At 37.8% G+C, this 18,972-nt stretch overlaps 1 protein-coding gene across 1 annotated transcript; it reads right to left on the minus strand.

The window, feature by feature from the left end:
- Window positions 1-1,516: 1,516 nt before the first annotated feature.
- Window positions 1,517-16,607, minus strand: LOC146132165 (uncharacterized). The gene is made up of 14 exons (XM_083397232.1): window positions 16,469-16,607; window positions 15,111-15,346; window positions 14,069-14,129; window positions 13,671-13,710; window positions 13,033-13,253; window positions 12,194-12,269; window positions 11,467-11,603; window positions 10,697-10,837; window positions 10,063-10,243; window positions 8,318-8,476; window positions 4,792-5,171; window positions 4,157-4,273; window positions 2,990-3,169; window positions 1,517-1,617 (listed from the first exon to the last, which is right to left on the minus strand). The coding sequence occupies exons 1-14, from the start codon at window positions 16,605-16,607 to the stop codon at window positions 1,517-1,519; spliced, it is 2,169 nt and encodes a 722-aa protein (XP_083253358.1).
- Window positions 16,608-18,972: the final 2,365 nt, after the last annotated feature.

Raw genomic sequence — 18,972 nt, forward strand, 5'->3', positions numbered from 1 at the left:
AAGGGTGTGGTAAAAACGCGCAAAATGTCTCTGTTACAGGTTTGATGCAGCACAAAAATTTCTATTTGCCTCCGGTACCGCAAACTTTAGGCTGTATATGCGACGAAACATGTATTTATGTATAAATTTTTGCCGATAAAATTGTTCAACAGCAACATAGCTAATACTTCCGAGTGCATATCTATAAGCTTAGTCTTTAAGTCCTACCCCAATCAACAATTGCTAAATAGGGTTTACGTAAGTGAGCGACTGTTGTATATCGTCACAGAAATACTTACGTTTTCATTAACCTTATTTTTCTCAGAATCACAGCGACATTTGATATAAAGATGTTACGCGCCCTTTTAACCCTTTTGACTGTAGCAGACCATACACAAAACGCCTCTTTACCGGACGTTAAACTAAAGGTCATGTAAGACGTTTGCCAGTTTTATCCTGCTTAAAATTCGTGACATTTACAGTTGGCCAAATTTAGTGTTGTAAACTCTATTACTCAGGAACTTAACAGGTAAAAGTGTAATGCCTTAAGCTTAGCTGTTATTCACTCATATTAAACTGAAATTGTCTCCAAATATTGAATGCTACTGATGAAACCTGAGTTCTCATGTATATCTTAACTAAACACTTTACGTACTAGTTTTAATGTAAAGCAGCAAACTCCCTACTAATAACAAGGGTAATACTTGTACACTGATGAATATACAGGCATGTGCACCCGAGCACACCTGATCGCTTTGAGGTTACGAGTTAAGCTATGCTCAGTTAGCTGCACTTGCGCACCGACCCGTTGCGTTTAGCCTCCGAGTAACATTGGCGTGAACTCCATAATGTTGCTCACAACGTCTGAGCTAAACTTCTTCGCCATCAAAACCCTTAGCTGTGCGTAGTTTTTCGGGCGATCTGAAACTCAGGCGTCCGCACCGATGTTAATATGTGTTACGCGAGCTAAGGACCTGAGAGCGAGAGGCGTCGTGTAATCCATTGCAGGTGATTAGCACACTGACCCTGGATATGGGCCCTGGGAAAGTCGCTAAAGTGCTTATCACCCGAACGGCGGACGACAATTACCGGGCAAAACACGAGCTCGTGTGATGCGGCATCGCTATTGTCCACCGCCTTGCAAACTGACTCAACTTTTTCACATCGTGACGCCGCCTACGCAACTATCTGGTCGAATTTTAATTAAACAAAACGCACTTAAGTTCAGGCCGCTTTATATCGACCACTGCTGACAAGTTTTATAGCTAAACAATGTTCAGTTAGCTGCAGCCTCGTTTTACAACAACCGGCTAGCAAAATTTGCGCCTTTCTCGAAGAAATCCGGTTTAATCACAACAGATTAAACCGCCACCCGAGCGTAGCCTGCTTCGATTGTGCGACTGTAACTAAACATTGCTTGAAAGCGCCTAAGCCGTCTTGGTCAGTTGTTTAGCATCGTTCACCGGTCATTCAATTACGCGGCTCTTAACGAAACATTAGGCACTGCGCCTTCTTCATATAAGCCTTGAATGCAACGCTATCGCGACGCAGTGACCGTCTCGCTTATTTGTTGGGCCTGCAGGACGTTCTCGTAGTCATATGGGCGGTATGACCTCATATACACAGCGATGTTGATGCCTGTGCTTGGTTCGTCATGGGTTAACTCGACACAAAGCGCGTCCAAGCCAAGTCCCACAAGGCTCAACGATAGATTCGCTCAGTTGGTCGGAGAACAATCGAATACGAATAAGTCGCCGACCTTAAACCACAGTCCGTGTTCGGATCTGCTTGCATTCGGCAAGATATCGGACAAAAATCACTAACAGAACGAAGTTGTTTGATTTGTCATTTTGGTACTATGTTATTTTAAACCATATCCTATTACACAACTTTGATGTGGCCTCACAGAACCTTACAATGAGATGTTACATCGCTGTGCATTTTGCATACTAAATCTTTGTTATTCATAACTAGTAAGACTTCCACAGATAGATGTCACGCAAGTACACATTTTTACTTTTTAGTGTAACAAAATCTGTATAACTAAAAAATTAAATCAATCACGGGATTAGTTTTACGAAATGTGTCTTTTTGCAAATCGTGACTGTTAAGAATTCTGCCTCATAAAGGAAATACAAAACAAGCTAAGTCTGTTGCATTGTTTGACAATGTTTCGCTATGATACACAGTACTCAGTACCCGATTAAAAATACAGGCTTACAATGAATACAGGCGGTTTCAAAAGTAGAACTGACATAGGAAGTATCGAAGCGGCCAGTCGTTGAACTTAGCTAATTGAGACGTGGGTCTTTCAGTCGCCTACATACTATAGTAGGCCGCAAAAACTCTTTGTACTTTAATAATAGATACATCATGACTGATAGAAGACCGGAAGCGATACTGTGAACGGCACAGGCGATGACGGCCTATGTCTTGATGATAATCTATATAAATTGTAAACATTAGATGTAGTTATGCGAAGTAGTCGCCTTGTCTTTCGGCTCTCAGTGTTCAGGCTTTGTGGTCAATGAAGCTTCACGCACACACCTAATATCGAAAATGATTTAAGGTTTATGTGGAATGTGGTAGCGTAGCAATTTTATGTTATAGGTTTTTTGTGACACGGTACAAATTGAACATCATGATATGTTACAAAATGCACATGAAAAATACAGTATATATATTTACTTCAACTCCCTGACCTAAAGTGAGCAACCTATTGTACACAATAACCTTGTTTAGTACAGGGAATCAGTTGCGAGAGATTACTATTGGAATTTCAAATACGATACATAATAATTTCATATACTACTGATAACGTTTTGGACGCCACATATGGAATGTAAAAAAAAATATATGTTAAATATGTTTCCAGTACACTGTTGCAAGCGCAGCGACATCTAACGTATGGTTATGTCATTGCCTGCCTTTTTTCTAGCAAAGTTATCAAGCTACTTTCCAAAACTACACTGACTAATGCTTGTAGCAAAGCCCACACAAAAACCCTTACTGTGTTCGCCGTCGCTTTCACCCGCTTCACAAATGGTCGACTGTGACGATGGCTTTTCATGTTCGACGTAGGATAGACCGGCACCCGTATCGGTCGGATTGTGATCTTTGTCGGTCGGAAAACTGAAGTTATTTTCGCCTTGCTGATGACGGGGTTGCGCGGGTGAGCTACCACGCGAATCTACAAAAGGCAAAAATGTTTGGCAACCAGCAGGGACATGCCCAGGGCCGGATTAAGGGTACAGTCGGCCTGAGGCTGTTGACTAACTTTGCAAACCAAGCTACAAAAAGTAATAAAAACATATACATAAAAATTGAAATTATTTACTGCAAAATAACATGAACATAACTCAAAAGCATGTATTAATGCAAATAACCTTACAAGAGTTTAACCTTAAATTGAGGGCTCGAATTTTTCCAGGGCCTAAGGCTATAATCTTAGTAGCCTAATGTTTAGTCCGGCACTGGACATGTCCTATATACGTGAAACTTATAAGCATTCTCTCAACCCATACCGAAGCCAAAATTGTGGCTATTATGCTATTTTATAGAAAAGGATATATCACGCCGAATTGAAACAAAAACCGTACTTAATTAGGCATGGTTTGCATTTGCCAAAGTATGGATTATAGTATTTTGTTTGTTATTTCTACAGCAATATTTTACTACAAAATCACATTTATTTTATTGTTAACCATATTCAACATTACATGATATCTTTGATTTCTGTTCTGCATCTCTTTTGGCCACCAACGACGTTTTATTTATGAATAGCCTGACGTTATTATGAATGTCAAACCCCGTTTCGTAATGAGATCCGTTATAAGGTAATCCCGGCACGTAGCAAGTAAAGTCCACAACAATAGAGTCGCACCCACCTCGCAAAAATGTGCGCTTACTGAAAAACCCCTATACGCTTTTACAAATATTTCTTATAAAATCTGGAAGCACCGCATGGAACTGTGTTTAAACTGAAAACGTACATGGTCAGTGATCAATTTTGGGCAAGTTAATCAACAATACACTCTAAATAGTTTTAAACTTGACGTTATCCGTACAATTTGCGTAAAATCAAACATTCGCCCGTGTGCGCATTTAATTAAACTACAATACATCTCCAAACACCTTATTATTTTCAACCGTTATTTTGGATGTACTGAGTACTTACTCGTTTTCGCTTCCCGTGGTAAAAAAGAGTGCTGCGAGTCGCTAAACTCGAGCAGAGTGCGAATCAACTCGTTCATGGCGCGCGAGTCCTGGCGGATCAGACACAGCGATTTCTTGTCTGCAATGTTTTAAAACCTGAGTATTTTGTTATGTTTTTTACGAGTAATTTAATATGTTAAGTGAACTGAATCTTGCGACAAAATTTTAAGAGAAATGTTAACAAAGTGTGTTTCCGACTTATGATTTTCGACATTTTTTTAGGTTTCTTGACACCGACTTAAGATAGTCCATTTGTGTCAAAAAATTACCAAAACAAATTAAGTTATACAAAGAAATATATTTACTAACTATTTGGGAACAACGTTTCTGCCGGATTTTTGTAAAATCATATCTGTATAAGGGTCAAGATTAAATTAGGTATAAAAACTAAACCGAGTGTCTTGTGATAAAATACATAGCAAATGTCTAAGTTTGTTATTTTGTTTTAAAAAAAACTCGATATCTTTCGTGTCTATATTGACTCAGATGACAGAGACAAAGATGTCAAGTTTAGCCGCGGTTTTATTTTTCTGATTTAATAAATAAAAAAATTCGAGCAAGTTTTCCATAGGGTTTTTGCAAAACCAGGGCACAAACCTGCGCGTTGCAAAATCGTCTGTTGGCAGATCCGCTTCAACGTCAAAAGCCCAGCACTCCCGACTTCATTTTCCACCATCTTGCTTACGTCATCGGCGGAAAGCGTTTCGCGACCGTCTTCGCTCTCCAAATTCGGCTGCTCGCGAACCAAGACCGGGCTTTCGAGATCTTCGCAAATCCGACTGAATCCGCTCAACGCCTCTTCGGGGCATTCTGGTGTTTCCGTGAAATTTTGCGGTTGCTCGCAAAGCGGCGCGTTTGGCTGGGCGGACGAGTTTGGGTATTTTGATTCGGAAACATTGCCCTGGCTGTTGATGCGAGTTGAGCTCTCGTCCTCGTTGGCCGATTCCCGTAGCGGAGGTTGGAGAGACAGAAGCTTGCTGAAATAAGAAGGGCTGTATTATAATATTGTATTGCTTCTTATGTTTTATCCAACCGTGTTTGGGATATGTTATGACTGGGGCCCGCAAAAGTCAATAAAGTTAAAATTTTTTAAGGACCTCGTCTGTCCACGAATCAAAGAATAAAGTAGTTTTCAGCATCTAAGGGACTGTTTCTAAGAAGTTTATAGGTCAAAATGAAGTTAAAATTTACAAAAAAGTTAAAAATTTTTAATAAAGACAAAATTTGTCAAATTATGGCTTTGACAAAGTTTTTGTGTTTCTTGAGAGTAATTTCTGTAAAAATCGTCGTGGAAGCATTGTAAATCAGGAACTGCGACTCAATTAACCATATTAACCCATAAAAGCAGGAAATATGTCACAATGCCCACTTGAATCAGCAGTAACTTTTATCGCAAATGTTCCGAGTCCGACTCCGGTCAAATGTACGATTTCGTCTAGTCCCGAGTCCGGCCCTGACTCTACAGTCTGTATTGCGTCGATTTACGTAACTAAAAAATAACGACGATAATCAGCAATCCACTTATAGGGGTGTCGTATAGTTCACTCACAATACATGGTTGGAAATATTCCATTATATGCTATTCAATTTCTAGCGGCCATATCAGTTTTAAAATTTGGTACTGCGCGTGCGCATGTCGGACACGGGACTCGGTTAGTTTTACGTGGTCCTATTGGAGTCCCGAGTCCGACTTCAGCAAAACAAACCGACTCCTTGAGTACCGAATCCGGAGTCCAACTCCGCAGCCCTGGATAAAAGGCTAAATTATGTATACGGTCTGTATCAACTACAGCTACACCCTAGTAGCGGGAGGTTACCAATTGCGCAAGAGTATCCGATGTTACCGTATACCAGGGGTGTCCGCGGGTCACATGCGGCCCTTCGTCTTCCTCCAGCTATTTTTCCCTAAATAAGGCTGTGAGTGTGCACTATGTTGGGACTTTTGCTTTATCAGTATCCTGTTTGAAGTACGGTGTAACCCATAGGCTACACCGCCACACTAATGAAGTTGAACTCAAATGGGAAGCATCTATTACTAAACAATCTTCATTCATAAAGTTTTACCTGTGTCACGTTGTTATGATAAAGAATTGTTTTGCAACAATTACATCTCTAGTACCGGGTTTTCAACCCTTTTTTGCTCATGGCCCACTAAATCAGTAAACATTTGCGTTGGCCCATTATTGTTGTTTAATAGAAACATCAAGTTTTAACAACACAATAAAAAGGTTGTAGGCCTACATTATTTCAACTATGTTACGTCGCCGGATATTTAATGGCGTGGCTTTGGACCGCCGAGGCGAGTAGCTCAATATATAAAGCGTGCAGCAAATGTCATGGGCAACCAATAGAAAAAGAAGCAGTTTATAATGAAACGGCGCCGACAATTTTACGTATTACATTCCTTTATTTTCTGATTTTGCGGTTTTAGAGACTTTTTGAAAATTTCTGTAGCCAGTCAAAGTCCTAAAAATTGTACACCCTTGCAATAGCTGACGGAAAACAGAGGGATTTTAACAGCTTTTCGAAAATGAAACCGGACATTGGTGCTTTGTATTTTGTAGATTCACATATTTTTCGAAACAACTCGAGACTAAACTATCACAAAATGCCAATATTATATTTACAATGACACGTTATGGGTTTCGAGCGAGAAAAGGTTTTTGGTGAGAAATACATTTTTCGCGTTAATTCGAATGATTAAAAATGACCCTGAAACACAAGTAACACACCTACGGAAACGTCGCGGAACACCGGTTGCGGAGCAGTAGGCAAAATTACTGCTCACAAGCAAAACAATAAACGTATCAAAGAATAATACGTAAGCAAGGCGATTGTTACGTTTCGACAACCTTCCGGCATCCGTACCACACGTTGGGTGGCGAGAAATCTAACACATTGTAAAAAGAAATGATGTTACAAACATAACATTAGATCGAGGTGTTTGTTATTTATTTGTCGGACTTTTATGTGCTTATACCTTGACATGACTTCTGATATCGCTGTAAGCCAAGCTCTGTGACCCACTGAAAACACCGTCATGGCCAGAGACAGTCAGCGACAGCGACTTAAACACGGTGTGCAAACTAATATGAGCTTTATACAATTGATATCAAAATAATAGACATATGTTGAATCTGTCTTTTTAAATGATTTGTCTGATCAACTTAGTCACAAGTCGTATAATGCACTAATGATCTGAAGTTGACATTACATAAGAACCTGCAATTTTAATGTTAATCACTCAGCAAAAATGCAAGCAAGGGTGTCGCGAAATCTTCATAATTCTATACAATAGGGTGCCACGTGATTGGAATAACACAAAGTGTGTTACACGCCTAGAAAGTAGTTAAGAAAAAATATTCGTTTTAGCAAACCTTTATAATAATAAATGAAAATAAAGTTTTTTGTCCTTCGCGCCCCCTTGTGTACCCTTCAATCACCCCTATGCCCTCCTCGTAGTTTAAGAAACCCTATTCTACAGTGTGCGTTTCCCATTGGTAGTCATACAAAGATTGCATGTAACAGTTCAACCTTGGCGTCGATGTTTAGAATTAAACAAGTATTTTTTTTAAATTCCCAAGCCCATTGGAATACATGTGACGCATGACTTGGGGGGGTTGGGCCGGATGTCGCAAATCAAGCTCCCAGTGGGGATTAGCCGAGGCATTTAACATGCATTACTGTGACGTTGACGTAGTTCAAGGGGGGGTGAGGTGAGCCAGTTAAAATGTGACGTCACAACGATAAACACAAGATAATGAAACAACAAACTTTGAAAAAAAACAAGCTCCCCTGCAAAACAAATTAAAATGGTGCTTAATTAAACCAGTCGTTGCCCTAAACGTGTGAAACATTTCGCGCAAGAAAAGGAACGCTTATTAAGTTGAATTTTTAGACGGATCTTTTTTCAAAAAAGTGACATATTTTGGTAGAACAATCTAGTTGAGGAATAATATTTTGTCTACACCTGTATGGTAAAACAGAGAACACGTCTTCAATTGAAAAGCTTCAGTTTTACCCATCCTATTACCTACAAAGGTATGGTCATTTCGTGAAGATGAAAAAATCAATAATAAATTACATATCATAAGTAATATTTATTATTGAAAAAGCTTCTAACCAAATTGCGTTTTCCTCGGAATTTCCATCCCGCTTCCAATCGTCGCTTTGTTGCTTGTCGAAGAAACTATCGAAATAATCGTTTTGCGACAAAGCGCGAACAACGCGAACAATTCGACCACTTCCAACGCCACTTGACTGACTGCTAGACGAGTACGACCTGATCAAGACAAGCCGTTTAATAATTTTGTTAGTAATGCTTTTTCAGCTAAGCAAAAAGTCAAGAATGACTGATTTCCTGGACAAAGAAATATAAAAAAAAAAACAGAATAACAGGTGTTAAAATTACGTTTCGGTAAAAGGTTTTCAAAATTTTTAACAGAAACAGAATTACGACAAACAGTATGGTTTTTAAGATTAAAGCAAAATGAAAAAAAACGATTTGTAAGAGGTTTTTACTTGCGCTTTTACCTATTTATATGAGGGACTGGTTGCCTTGCCTTACTTGCATTAGCAGCAATTTACATCTTACTTTTACACTTTTTTTACGTTAAAGTGCATTTCACTTAAGTGCAATTTATTGTATCTCATTTTGGGCTACCCAACGTTTGACCGTATCGATTTAATCAATTAACTTCGATTCTGATTTTACTAACGAAGAACGATATTACCAGCAAAAAATGCTAAAACTAACTGATATACAGTAAGACCATACAAAGTTTTCACTTGGAAATTATATTTTACTTCGCAAATTTAAAGTAACCGCCAATAATTGAGGTTTGTAAAACCGCCAAAAATGAAATAGAAATTAGATGTTCTTTAAAATGTGACTTAATATGAAACTTAAACTTTATGTTGATCAATAAAACGGGGGTTAACCAAGAACTGAAGCTCGAGACTGTAGGTCTACGGTTAACTGAATTTCCATACACATTGCCAAGTTGCAAAATATATTCAGACATTTCTATGACACATTTGAAGTCAACCGCAATAAATTTCACTAAGAATGGCATCTTCAGTCTCGAATCGATTGTCATTATTTATTTGCAATGGTCAGGCAATATCTTTCCATAAAGGTTGCTATTGCTACACCTTATTATGTCCAAAATAACAACTGACTAAAGATAGCGGTCGGCATCACCATGCTGCTTACTTTTAGGCCTTAAACGGTAAACGACGAATATTAGCATACATTTTAGATTTATTTATTTTTTAATTATTAACAAATTTTTGAGAAGGTGCAAATTTCTTTAGACGACGACCGGCGTTCAATAGTTAGAAAATTGAATTTTAAGGTTGAGTTGGCACCCCAAGGCCAACCTATATTTAAATGTGCGACACAATACCAAAATAACCACGAACATTATAACAAGTTACTTGGCCATTTGTCAAACAGGGTTGCCACACATTTTTAAGAAGTAAAATTCAAAGAAAAATTATTGGATTTCAAAGACCTTCAATTGGATTACTCGACGTGTTTAAAAAGAATCGAAACGGTTTAAAAATCGGAACATAACAGTATAACCGCAATGGTGAACACGATACAAAATCCTTTGTTTTACTTTGGCAATCTGAAAACACATAACTTAAGCTGCATATGAAATAATTCAAGTATTATGTAAAACAATTTTGTAAAAATAGGTTTTTCAAAGACTTTTCAAAAATCCATTCAAAGACAATGAACGACATTCCAAGATGTAACGCCCATGTGGCGACCCTGAATTAATTCGCCACAAGCCATTTTTAACAACCTTGCTTCCAGACCTATGTATGGACTCAAGACGCAGTTAATAAAAATTAAGTCACCTTGTCAGGGGCGGTTTGGGTGAAGTTTCGAGCCCGGTCAGTTTTCGCATCTTTTCGTCCAGACTCTCCGAACTCATTCTCGAGCTTTCTCCGGAAGAATGGGAGGATGACGTCATGGACATCCTGCTTTGAGCTCCTCCGGCGTCGGTTCGAAAAGAGGAAAGGGCGGCTCCGGATCTCACTGTGGGTATTTTTTTATTGTTAGAAGTAAATCCGATTTGTCATCCTGTTTTATTTGTTTGCTGTTCAAACAAATTATAAACGCAAAAAATCTACAATTTGTAGAGCTACGTAAATATAGCATGATTTAAAATACAATAAGATAAGCAAGAAAACATTAATAATTTTTTTTTTTTATGCACATTTATAGTTTGGTGAGTCTACTTCTTTTATGTTTAGATTTTTTTAATTATTTTAAGTTATATATAGTTGTTTTAGATGTTAAAAGTACAATTCTGCACGAAACAAATATCTATGCAGATATTATTGTTCTTTATTAATGTATTAAGCTTTTTTGTTTTTCAAATAAACCTTCCAGATTAAAAAAGTTCAAAAAATAATTTTATAGAAACTACAATGAACACAAAAAGGCGACACAGCTTATTTCTTTCGGTTGACGGAAAACCTCGTTTACCTGGTGAAGTGCGCAGCGGCACAAGTGACAAGGGGTAGGGGATCGAACCCCGCCGATACTCGGAGTCCGAAGTTTCGCCCCGCTCGATCCAACGAACTCGTTCGTTAAGATCCTCGGCAGAAGAATCGCTGATCGTAGAATCTAAAAAACTAATCTATTATCAATTTCCAGAAACACTGTCAAACAATTTGTGCGTGTATGTTTAAACTAGTTGTGCGACTGTGCGTGTTTTTCACAAAGAAGGCCTGGAAAAGCAAGTTTATTTAAAAAATAGAATACGAATGTACCATTTGAGCATTTTTCTAGATTAGATTGGATTCGACTTAAAGAATTCTTAAAATTAGAATGTACTTATAATTGGAACTACAGAATTAAGAATTGATAATCAAGTTAATAAAATCACAACTTATTCTAATAAGTTGGTAAACGAAAAATATTCTTGTGTTGAGATTATTTATGCTCATGGTCTATGCTTTTCGAACGGCAAAAATCTTCTTCATGGCGGTTGGACTAAGCATTATTTAAAAAATCGAAATTAGGCTAGAACTAGAATTAATGGACGGAAAAATTTACGTAATAAATAAGGATGAGAAATATACGCATTTTGCTCCAAATCGTTGAATTAGACAACGAGAGTTTTATCTATTAACGAGTCTGAGGTATTTCAGTTATCTGAAAGGATTCGTCTACAGTAAGAAACAACCTGTGGCTATAAGCAAAGCAAATGGTCAGAATAGTATTTTTTGCGGCTTTAAAATATGTATTTTCACCTTCATCGTTTTCTTCGTCAAACACGCTTTCACTCATGGACATCGGTGACGTAGGCAGGTTACGCTCCAGTGAACACGATGACGTGTATTCCTCACTAACTTCATTGCGATCTTGGATGACGTAATCGGTAAGAGAGCTGAAGGAAAACAAATTATACCTCTTTTACACTTTTCCATGAGACAAACTTGCGAATAAAATGTAGTACAGTTTATGTAAATATAATTTAACCATTATAATAATACTGTCGATATCAGTCAGTTCTTAAACGATTACTGTGCGACGTAAAACTATAGCTGCAGGAAACATTCGAACTTACGCCCTCTGCCATACTATAGCTTTACTAAAATAGATGTATTGAACAGTAAAATAACAATCGAAGGAGGAATCATAATACCACCGCCAATTGCATGTTTGTATAGTGTATACGTACATTCGTACAACTTCACTATAATTGATATCGGATTTCAGTATAATTGTAATACAGTTCAGTTCTAAAAATACTAATTTAATCATTAAACAATCCTCAAGCTTAAAATTACCCTTTCATGCTTAGTTTATTGAAGATTTGGTTTTATTTAGTGCTTTTAGTTTCATGTTTGGATTGCTTTGCGGTGCTTTTTGCCAAAAATATAAAAAAAATTACAAGACACTTGATTTAAGAATTTCGTCAAATGAAGCTTTGGACACCCCTCATACACAATACCGTTAAACGGTTGTGGCTTTTACCTGGATTCGAGGTTGGGTTTGTCGTTTGACGAACTGAACTGCCGGGAATCAGAGTCTTTCGAGTTCCTGCTTTCTACTGCAATGTGCAACACAATAACGTATGAACAAATTATCTATAATTTAGTGATATCGATTACAAACACTAAACACATGCACTCGTCGCCAGCGTCGGAAGAATAACGTCACAATGCATCGTGGCCGGGCCAAGAAATTGCTGTATAAACGTTGATAGGACTAATTGTCAGCGATGTGGCAATTTTAGACAAAAAATGTTGGTTGTCAAATGTCATTGCAATAAATGGCTTTTTTCACCAATTTTTTATTTTTTTGAAAGTGGTACTTTAGATATTGCGCTGTCTAACATATAACAGTTTGCTAAAAACACATTTATTTCAGAGCGAAACGAAAGAAATTGGATATTGTCAATCAACCTGCTTTTCTTAAAAATCTTTCAATGGTAAATACGCGTTTGGTTATCATATTTTAGTTAAAATATAGTTGTTAACATTTCTAACTGGTAAAGCAATGGTCTATAATTTGCCTGAATGGTTTGTGAGTTATTTGAAACCCTTTTCATATAGTAGTTTAATATCTTTTTTTCAAATACTTGAAACAGTTTAAAACGGAATTACAGTTCTTTTATTTTAATATAACTAATTTAATCGTTCTCCAAGTGGTGTGTCTTCAATTATTTATAACCGATACGGCGAACACAATTGGGCTGCAACCAAAGCGATCTATCCTAGACATATGCGTTGCACATTTCTTCAGAGAAAATTCTTTCAGTAACGTCCACTATCATACAGCAAAAGAGTAGAAAGGTAAAAACACCACCGTACCTGACATGGTTTCAGTGAAGCTGTTCTCCGGCATCGGGAAGCTCAATGTCACGGCATTGTCCGTTGAACCCTTCCGTGTGTTTTCCGACCGTGAATCCCGCTTCGAATCAACGAGATCCACCACGCTGCAACTGGATTCACGCAGATCGTGTGACGTTTCGACGGGGGCGTGTCGTTGGTTGGGCCAGCCCCTTCTCTCCACTATTCTGAGCGTCTCTTGTCTGCGAATGCATCGATTGGTTTTTGTAAGGGTTATGTGAGGACAAATCGATCCACTGTGTACCCATACCGTTTAGGTGCCGTGATATCAGGCAACTTATTGCAAGCTTTCTATACAAAAAACTCCTTTACATTGTATCGTCGACGTGTTATCCCTTTTTTAAACAACCATTGCGAGAGAAGTATAGGTTTTGTCTATATTCTCGTTGCAGAAGGCAGTCGTTAAAGGTAATTAACAAATTGAATAGGCCAAATCGTAGCAATAAAACAATTTATAAGAACGGTGAAACGTCTTTAAATGTGATTGACAGTAATGGAAGATTGTTTTTACAGCCGAAACTTAAACACGAGTAAGTGTTTCGTGAGTCATCCAAAAAAGGTATATTTTTCGAACAAACATCTGTAAACCAAATACTCACATTCTCATTATGGTGGTTTCAACGCTGATCTGCCTTGTATCTGTATCGAACATAACAATGAAACTAATCCTTAGTGTATGGGGGAATGTAAAGAAAAAAAACTTCACCAAGCAACTTGGATGAAAAAATCACTGTGCTTTGTTCCGAACAAAGATAAGAAAACAAACATGTCCACAACGCTTGGTGCAGTTCAAAAAAAAAAATGGTTAGCAGCAGTTTAGTCTGTGGATATTGTATTTAAAAAGTTTTAATTTATTTACAACCCTACAGTTATGATAAACGGGAAACAATCCGTTTTTAAAACCGCCATCGGAAAACCTTTGACAACCACTATTTTGCGTATATATAGGTGATATTAGCCATTTGTTTTTGTTAGTGCAATCGTTTGGTTTACGAACCTTGTTTCGGGTCGAAAAATACAGCACCACTTGAACAGGCCTCGCCTAAAACATTCCAAATCTGGAAATAAAACGAAAAACAATATGAAAGCTTTGATTCTATATGGCACATTTTTATAGTAAAAATTGTTTTGCGACTGTAATATCTGCAAAGCCTATACTACAAAAATAAATACTGATTTACTAAGGCATTACCCATATATACTGTGTTACCATCTTGCGAGAAGGTTTTAACGGTTAAAGTACCTTGAAGTTTTGTGAGAAACTTCTTAAACACTTGATGCAGTCAAGCAAGTCACCAATGTGCCACCCAATGTTTGGAAGCCGTCGGAATCGACAGTGGGTTTTAATCAAATGAATTTAGCATATATAGACAAAACCCATTGGGACCAACATTAAACTGATGATATTTTAATTAAACAATTAACAGTTTGGGGTTATAAATAGACCAACAGGTGGTCAAATATTGCCAGCATCTGTCACAGAATTATCTACATTTTCACTATTATAAAGCTATGAACTCATGAGCGCATATAATTGTTTAATACCCGGTAAACTTGTTCACTTTTATGTACGTGTAATTGTACTTATATAAGAGAAATTATACGCAATCCGTCAACAAAATCTTCGAATCGTACGTAAAGAAATAAAGTTTGGGAATCACTTTATTATGTTGGATGACAGATAATGATGTCGCGTCCCACATGGGAAAACAACACGAAAACAAATATTAAGCTATCGGCATTTACAGTTAGCTCCACCAGGCAACATATCAAACGATAGAAATCGCGCTTCTGGTGTAAACGAAGTATAAACCGACGTTTCGGCAGCAGATACCAGCTGACCTCGTCAGGGTTAATAATTAAAACGAGAGTGCGTCAGTCAGCGTTAGTCAGTCAGTGCGTACTAATAAATATAAAAAGTAAGTAAAACAATATAGATTAAAATTATGAAATCTTATAGAAGTCGCTGAAGTATGATATTAGTTGTGACATAAATTAAGAACAAGAGGCCCACTTTTGACTGAACATCAACCGCCTACCTTGCAGCTGTACCTTCCGATGTCATCGGGCCCTACGTCATACACCACCAGCGTGGCGCGCTCGCCGTTCCTTATGACGTCATACTTGCCCGCCTGGTACTCGATCGCCGTGCCCTCCTCCTCATGCGACCATTCCACCTCGGGGTCGGGAGTTCCCGTGACGTCACACACCAGACGGGCGACGTCACCGAAGGTACATGACGTGTCAGTGACGTGGCGTTGAAAGTAGGGAGGAACTGCGAAGGCGAACAATGGCGGTAAATTTAATGAAGGTTTATTGGAGGAATTTAGTGAGGATCGAATATTACAAAAACGGCAGAGACTGAAACGTCATCGCTTGATAATTCATACATTTAAAAAGGTAAATTAATAATTTTACTTTGAACGTTGGATGTAAAGCTTCTGTATATCTATTAAGTACACTAGGAATTAAAATTTTTTTTCAGTCTGTAACCCCTTGGAATTAAAACTTTGCGCGATTCTCTAGGTTTAGCCGCGTGCAACGAAATATGTCTCGTTGTTTGCTTCAGCACGCATTATTTGAAGGAATGTGTGTTTTAGCGGTTTTCCTTGGCACTATAGTTTTACCCTTTGTATATCGAAAGGAAGAAAATACACAATTATTTTAGATAAATACCTTGTCTAAAAATAATTTAAACTTTCTGGCAACTATTAATACTAATCACGCGACCTCCTAGTTTGAAAAGCCCTGGCACACACTGTATAAAATGCTTGAAATTGGTGCCGTTTTTAGAACAGGCTCTAGTAATATTGATGACCACATCCACATTAGGCTACCATACACAGTGACTGATTTAAAATTTGTCTAATGGAAGACTTGGATTCATACCTCAACATTTAAAAGTGCCGACACCCTAAAATATTTTTTTGGTAAAAAAAGCATACAAAAGTTACATTAGTTGTAAAGGGGTTCTTCTGACAAATATATTACCCGTATAGGTAATCGAAACGTCGGCGCTGAATACATATTTGTCAGCAAACCCCCTTATAATTAATACATTGCCTGGCAGCAAAGGTATATACAATGAAAAGTAACATTATAAATTGGAGCCCTTAGAATTAAAAAGGAAATACCTAATTAGCAGCATAACATAAAATCCAGCTATCTGATAAATGTCGGTATTGGTAAAATAACAGTAGTTGAACAGTATTTATGGGACCGGAGCCATTTCAGTAGTTGAACAGTATTTATGGGACCGGAGCCATTTTTAAGGTTTTTGTTTTTTTGCTTGTACATGTTAAGGGTTTAATCACTGCCTTTTCGTGGCCCCTTTACTAATTAAAATCGCACACAAAATCACACCCTCACGTGGACCGCGTACACATGGGCAATTTACCGCATGGTGTCGCGCCCGATCGCGTTTTCAGCTTGATTCGATCGAGGTAAAGCACGTGAATGACGTGACAGAGCTGCTCGCAGTCCGTGAAAAGGTTCAACGACCTGTGCTCGTCACTAGGGTAATAGCTGGACTGCATTTCAGGTCAAATGCCGATCCAGGACAGTTGTTGTTAAAGATATAGCATTATTATTATAACAGCTTAGGTCTAAACTCTAAAGGGTTGAAAATAAAATTGGTAAAAGGGAAGTCATAAATATAAAGAGGCTTACTTTACACCTAGTTTTTGCACTAAAATTAAAAACATAAAACAACTCCAGTATAACGTTTGTTTTGCAATATACCATAAACTATTGCTAAAGCCTGAAATGCACAAAAATATGGTATCTGATCGGCACGGATACAACACTAGAGTTCCGATAAACACTATTTTTCATCAAATATTATCGGCTCATATGCTATCGGATATGCCTACTTGAGGTTAAGTTGTTTTGTACAGCTGGTAATTATATATATATATATATATACAGTATATGTTGTCTTGATTTGATTTTTGCTATACATGATGAAATTTAGTTTTGTTGTCCATAAAATTTTATGTTTAGGTTTGTAGAGCATTTGCAGACACCTTATAGTAGCCTCCCTGTAACGCTGTAATTTTCACGTTTTCCTTCGCAGCAACAATGGTCGTTATTATATAACTGTAATATACCGCAAAGGTAAAAGAATCATTCTTTGCATCGAGCTTCATGCGGTAATATAGCGGTACATACCCCTTAGTGACCACAAGGTTGCCAAAATTGGTTCAAACATATGCACAAGCAATTTTACGATACTAGTAAAACATAACGCCTGAAAATACACCCAATAAATGAAATAGCGTAGAATGTCTACTTTGTTCCGTTACACCATAGTTAACTAACGCACAACAAATAAGCCATTTATTTTAGATCGGTTGGGAAAAATTGACGTATAATAATTCCATAAAGAGGCAATTTTTAACAATCTTCTTACGTAGATTAACAAGTCGCAAACGATAATACTCTACGTTGCTTCATGTAATCCCAAGTTAATCGCAGAGAGTCGCTGTTTGACTATTGTTCGTAACCCATTGCTTCGCATGGCGCCTGTTCACAAAACACAGCCGGGAGCTTAAGTCTATAGGCGTACATAAAAAATCTTGAAAGATTGATGGAGTTTCATTATGTTTTGCTTCAGCGAAACAATAAAATTACTAGGAACATGGCGGTCCAAACCACACGTCATTATCTGTGGCACGCGTAACATATATTTTCCTACGGGTACATTCAAAGGTTTAGTACATAAGCGTTGCATACTCCTAAATCAGAAATCCTGAATATATACGAAACAGTTTACACTGGTTCCGAGTTAAAATGCTAACGAGTTGTTTACATTTTTTGGCAATCAAGCATCTTGCTGTGTGTGACCCATTAACAATATAGGATAACATAGTATTCGATCAGATGGTTGGAAACAAGGACCATCAAGATTAGGGTCTTCAATTTTTTTCGATTGACAAACTAAACAAACCTGACTGAGGTACAACTCTACGCTTAACCTCCTAAATTAAATCCTCTTCTTTTGTTTACACACTTTTTTGGATTCATAAAACCCTAAAGCTGTACCTGTGTCACATTATTTTCAAATACATTTTACGCACTGAATCTCAAATGGAGTATCAGCAATTTTACTGAGCAATTTTACTTCAATCTAGTCTGTCGACGGTTGGACGACAGCAGATACGCAACAAGGTACTAACTGTTGGCGACTAGCGGAAAAATAGCCAACCCTTATAAATAGAACTCCAAGCAGCACAGGGCTCAGCTGGGCCGCGAATTCCAAATACATGCTGAGCTACGTGCTGCAAGCGCTCCAATAAACGTTTCTGTATGGCAATGTGTATCGCAGAAGCCCTAATTGGCCTACAAGCACTCCGCTTGTTGGCAAGTGACAAGATCGCATCAAGCTTGTCGACACGTCGAAGAGGTCACACCTTTTACTGCCGACACGATACAATGCTATCTATAGAAACGACGATGTTGATTACAATTGATCATCGCAAAAAAAAAATCGTGAACCTCCTGCATCAACAAAATATGCGAAACACCAATCTAACATTGCAGCATAATATTAGGAGGTTGTAGGAAGACGTATAGTAAGAATATCAAAGCTCATACAGAAACAGGTATCATTTTACGATTTGAATCAGTGCCTTCTCACTATGTTAAAAAGAACAAATATAAATTTAAAACGTTCAAACTGGTACATACTATGTATGGGTTGTGATATTCTTACTAAATCCAACATGTCTTTGAATTCGTAATTTTTCATTATTTGGGACATACATGCTGCCGCTGTTTGGCAATGCAGTGCAGTTAAGTATAGCAATCGCATTTACCTTGAGTGTAGCAAACAATAAATCATGCCACTGATAGACCAAATGACATTTAAAGTGATCTGCCATTTCGACTTTTACACAGTCA

Source organism: Ascidiella aspersa, chromosome 9 (genome assembly GCF_963924565.1).
Source record: "Ascidiella aspersa chromosome 9, kaAscAspe10.2, whole genome shotgun sequence".
Classification (NCBI taxonomy): domain Eukaryota; kingdom Metazoa; phylum Chordata; class Ascidiacea; order Phlebobranchia; family Ascidiidae; genus Ascidiella; species Ascidiella aspersa.

What these genes read in the sequence shown, in the direction of transcription:
- LOC146132165 (XM_083397232.1), bottom strand. Translation starts at nt 16,607, where the DNA reads ATGCAGTCCAGCTATTACCCTAGTGACGAGCACAGGTCGTTGAACCTT. An exon ending in ATCGGGCGCGACACCATGCG is followed by an intron (nt 15,347 to 16,468) that starts GTAAATTGCCCA and finishes TCGCCTTCGCAG; the next exon opens with TTCCTCCCTACTTTCAACGC. An exon ending in GACGATTTTGCAACGCGCAG is followed by an intron (nt 4,274 to 4,791) that starts GTTTGTGCCCTG and finishes AAAACATTGCAG; the next exon opens with ACAAGAAATCGCTGTGTCTG.